This window comes from Lactuca sativa, chromosome 8 (genome assembly GCF_002870075.4).
Source record: "Lactuca sativa cultivar Salinas chromosome 8, Lsat_Salinas_v11, whole genome shotgun sequence".
Classification (NCBI taxonomy): Eukaryota; Viridiplantae; Streptophyta; class Magnoliopsida; order Asterales; family Asteraceae; genus Lactuca; species Lactuca sativa.
This window is the reverse complement of record NC_056630.2, coordinates 319,209,444-319,213,939: the sequence shown is the minus strand read 5'-3', so window position 1 is coordinate 319,213,939 and position 4,496 is coordinate 319,209,444. Positions and strand designations below refer to the sequence as shown.

At 37.8% G+C, this 4,496-nt stretch overlaps 1 protein-coding gene across 1 annotated transcript; it reads right to left on the bottom strand.

The window, feature by feature from the left end:
• Positions 1-455: 455 nt before the first annotated feature.
• On the bottom strand, positions 456-821 carry LOC111918683 (extensin-like). The gene has a single exon (XM_023914317.1). It carries the CDS (start codon positions 819-821, stop codon positions 456-458), a length of 366 nt encoding a protein of 121 aa, XP_023770085.1.
• Between the last annotated feature and the right edge of the window lie 3,675 nt (positions 822-4,496).

Sequence of the window (4,496 nt, the reverse complement as noted above, 5' to 3'; positions counted from 1 at the left end):
ATGGTATTTCTTTCCCGTATTTCAAATACTTCGTACAGTACCCAATAAATTGTTGGGTGTGGACATTGCGTCTATCCCGGATTATTTTGAAATTGTCAGTTATTTATATTCATCCATCTCGAATTCTCCAGAAAAAAAAAATACCATTTTGGCTGGCTCATTATCCATCAAATCCTATAGCAATGATGGAATTTCGATTCCATGAATCTTTGACTGGAATCTATGAGATAGGTGGAATTCAAATTTATACTTAATTTCAATTTCATTTAAATTGTCATTTTTAAGAGATGCAAATGGAACGGAATTGAGAAAACAGTCCTAGAAACATAATTCTCTTGCTTAGTCTTACTATGCTTTGGGATTTTTTTATAATATAAAAACTGAGTCAGTTTCTTATATTATAATGTAAATCGGTATTGATATTCTAATCTACTTGAATATTTAATACCATAAAACTAAAGGAATGTTGTATTGATGAACCCGGCGGATATATCAGGAAGTGTAGTGGTGGTGGTTTGGGTAATGATTGGAGTTGATAAGGTTGTTGGAGGAATGGAAACAAAAGAAATTGGTGGTGGTGGTAGAGAGGTTTTGGTTGTGGAAGTGGGAACAACCGAAACTGGGACTTTCGGTGTCGGTTTTGGTGGTGTCGGTTTCGGTGATGGAGGTGGGGTTGGAATTTTATGAGGTAGAGATTCGATTTGTGGAGGTGATCTAGGAGGGGTATTACCTCGTGGAGATTCCAGAGGGACATCATCTTCTTCATCATTTTCAGGATGATCTGGACTTGGAGGAATCTGCTGTTTTGATATCTTCGCCATTTTCTTAATTTTCTTTGGCTTTGAGGAGGACTCTGATTCTGACTTTCGCTTTGCCGATTTGGAGGGCTTAGGTTGTTCCTCCTCCGTTGTTTCCTTCTTTGTTGTCAACCGTTTTCCTCTGTTGCTGGGCTTGTTAATAGCTTTTAAGGCAGCCTGCTATTTAGGAGTAAGAACTCTTGGCTCCTTGGGTGGAAGTTGTCGATAATCGGCCATCACCTTACTCTCAGCTGTAACACCCCTGTACATGGTCTCCGGAATGGAACTATAATGAAGGAACTTTGTTGGGTCCGAGATGATGATCTTCTTGATATGAAAAGTTGCAATGGAAGCGATGAGAGCATCCTTCATCACTGGAACTTCCAGAGTGTCAATTGCCCGTCTGGTAATGAGAGTCCAAAACCTTCCACATGAAATTTTGGACTGACGAGTGGAAGTATTTAGGCTCTGCACAACCTGAGACGATATAATAGACCCATAGTCTAGGCTTATACCAGTATACAAACCATAAAGAATGGTCAGGAAGCCTTTACTAGTGATATCTGATCCACCACTTCTCTCCGCCAAGCCTTTGATAAGTAGAGTGAGAAGACCATTCCACTAAGATGGCAGCCACGACTTCTTGACTTTGGCAATGGTTATCAGCACATCTGTATAGCCCATTTCATACATCATTGAGAAGATTTGTGCCGTCGTGATAAAGTCAGGAGAAATCACAGAAGAATCCACTGCGAGATGAAGTAGGGAACAAAACCTCCCTTTGGAAATAGAGGCCTTCTTGGAGTGGATTTGAAAATATATTCGTTCCTTGTTCTTGTCATATGATGCAGAAGAATAAACTTGAGACAATAAAGACATCGGAACAGCCTCGAATTGGGTTAGGGCGATGACCAAAGGAGAGTACTTCAAGCATTCAACAACTTGTAACATGTAAGAATCATATAGAAACAAATTGAGTTCTATAATCATATTCTGATTGGGCTTGATGGTTAGAAAGGATGATGAAGTAATTTGATCTTGTGCAGAAGAAGAGGTCGCCATTGTTGAACAAGAGAAGAATATGAACAGTTGAAATTGCCGTTACAGTTTAGAAATCTTGATACTGGTAGAAGACAAGGAATCGTGCAAACCCTTTATATACCGTTGCTAGGAGAGAGAAAATCATGACGATTGCGACGTTATCACTAAACTATAGCCTGGAAAAGTGGGATTTGACTGGTTGGGTGTTCCTAGGTATGCGGCAGCACGTGTGTATAGTTACCGTTCAAATTCACCCGCCCAAAATGATTTCAACAATCTGCATTTGAAATAGAACACGACATCGGAACCTGAATTTCCCTTGATGCACTAGAGGACAAATATAATCAAACATATCATCAACAAAATGTGAGAAAATTAAAAAATTTCGTGCATTAGAGTGACAAAAGATAAAGTAATAAATCAAATGTGTATGGGATGTGAGTGATGTCTGATTATCAGACAAAAAACAGGGGATTCCGAGCAAGAATTGCTTTTTTCGAAGTCAAGAATGACTTGAAGTGCTTGTGTGGATTTCCAAGAATACGATCAAGTGTTTGTAAATAAACATTGAAAGGCTTCTTTTCATGACATAGGCTCAAGGTGGCTTACCTTCAACCGAACATTGATTCTTAAAATAAGACCGAGTGTTGGAAGAAGTACTTGTGAGACCGATGTGGTCTGTTGAACAAGTAGGCAGGTTATATTTTCTGATGACAAAAGAGTGTATAGAAATCTCAAAAAAAATTAAATTTGATCTTTATGGGAAAAATAGTCTTGGTTTTAGAAAAATTCATAAAAGACCTCGCAAAGAAAAGAGATTTCATTAGGTAACAAGTAAGATCTTGAATATAGAAATTCACCGTTAATTCATTATGGGTGTTGAATTTTGGCCTTCACTCAGCACGTGGTATACATATCTACGATCATAAACACAGATTTTGTGCAACCATAAACCTCAGTGGTAAGAACCGAGAGTCTCAAGGGTTATAATTATTAACCGAGATTAGATGGAGTATGGTTTAAGGATGGTGAAAGAAACGAAAGTACCTTCTGCTACAAAACAGGACAAAGTAGAGAAACTCTTAACTCATGTGAGAAGAGTAAGGTAGCTCTAGACCGAGTAAATAAGAATAGCTTGATTAGGAAGAAACGATAGGTATTGATCGAATCATTAAGGCCTTGCTCTAGGGCGTAGAGGCTTGGGTCAACATGCAGCAGCATGCTTCTACGGACCCTTAACTAGTTCATTAAATAAGCATCATACCTGTCCCGACTCCAAATTCTGTGATACTTGTACCTTTGTTACTAAATAGAGGCAAGAACAAACAAATATACTACACAAACAAAACGAAAAATATTTTCGAGTGATTGAATATTCTGAAAAAAAATAATAAAAACAGAAAAAGAAAATATCTTTAGATTTTTGAAATTTTCTGAAAAAGAATAAAAATAGAAAAAGAAAATATTTTTGGATTTTTGAATTTTCTGAAAAACAATAAAAACAGAAAAAAAAATATTTGAATAAGCATAAAGCAAATTAAAGATGAGAAAAGAAACATAAACAATTTACAACTGAAACCTTATCTCAGTTGAGTGAAGCCAAATAGACCGAGCGGTTGGTTCATTTCGGTTCCCAAAAACTAAGGAGCCGAAATAGACCGAGCGTTCGCTCCATTTCACTTGTCTAATTTATAGTGAGAGGATTGAGGATTCGGTACCGACTCTACTTCCATCATACCCAAGCCTTGTAAGATTCTGTTAAATAGTGCTTCAGGTAATGCCTTAGTGAATATGTCGGCCAATTGATCACTAGATCGAACAAAATGTACTTCTACGTTCCCATCTTCTACATGATCCTTAATGAAGTGATATCTAAGTGCAATGTGCTTAGTCTTTGAGTGTTGTATCGGATTGTGACAAATCCTTATTGCACTTTCTGAGTCACAATAGAGAGGTATCTTCTTCATGCTTAGCCCATAATCTCTAAGTTGACTTTGAATCCAGATTACTTGAGAAGTGCAAGAGGCTGCATCAATATACTCTGCTTCGGCTGTAGACAATGACACGCATGTTTGCTTCTTGGACTGCCAGCTAACAAGTTTTCCATCAAGAAATTGGCATCCACCTATAGTGCTCTTTCTGTCCAGTCCACATCCTCCTAGATCAGCATCAGAATAAGATTGAATGAAGAATACAGTTCTTGCAGGATACCAGAGACCGAGAGATGAGGTTCGCTTTAGGTAACGGAATGTGTTGTTCACAGCAACCATGTGAGGTTCTCTTGGATTATATTGAAACCTAGCACAATAACATACAGAAAACATAATGTCCGGTCTACTAGCTGTTAAATACATAAGTGACCCTATAATTTGACGATATTATGTTATGTCAACAACAGGTTTTTCTAGAGATGGTGTTAATTTAGTTCCAAATGCCATTGGAACCTTCACTTTTGAGTCACCCGTCATACCGAATTTCGTCAGTAGGGTCTTTGTATAAGCCTCCTGGTTAATGAATATACCTTCTGCTCCCTGTCTAATGTTTAAACCAAGAAAAAAGTTAATTGGACCCATTGCGCTCATTTCAAATTTAGTCTCCATCAACTTTCTGAATTCAGCTGTTAAGCTAGGATTCATAGAGACGAAGACGATATCATCA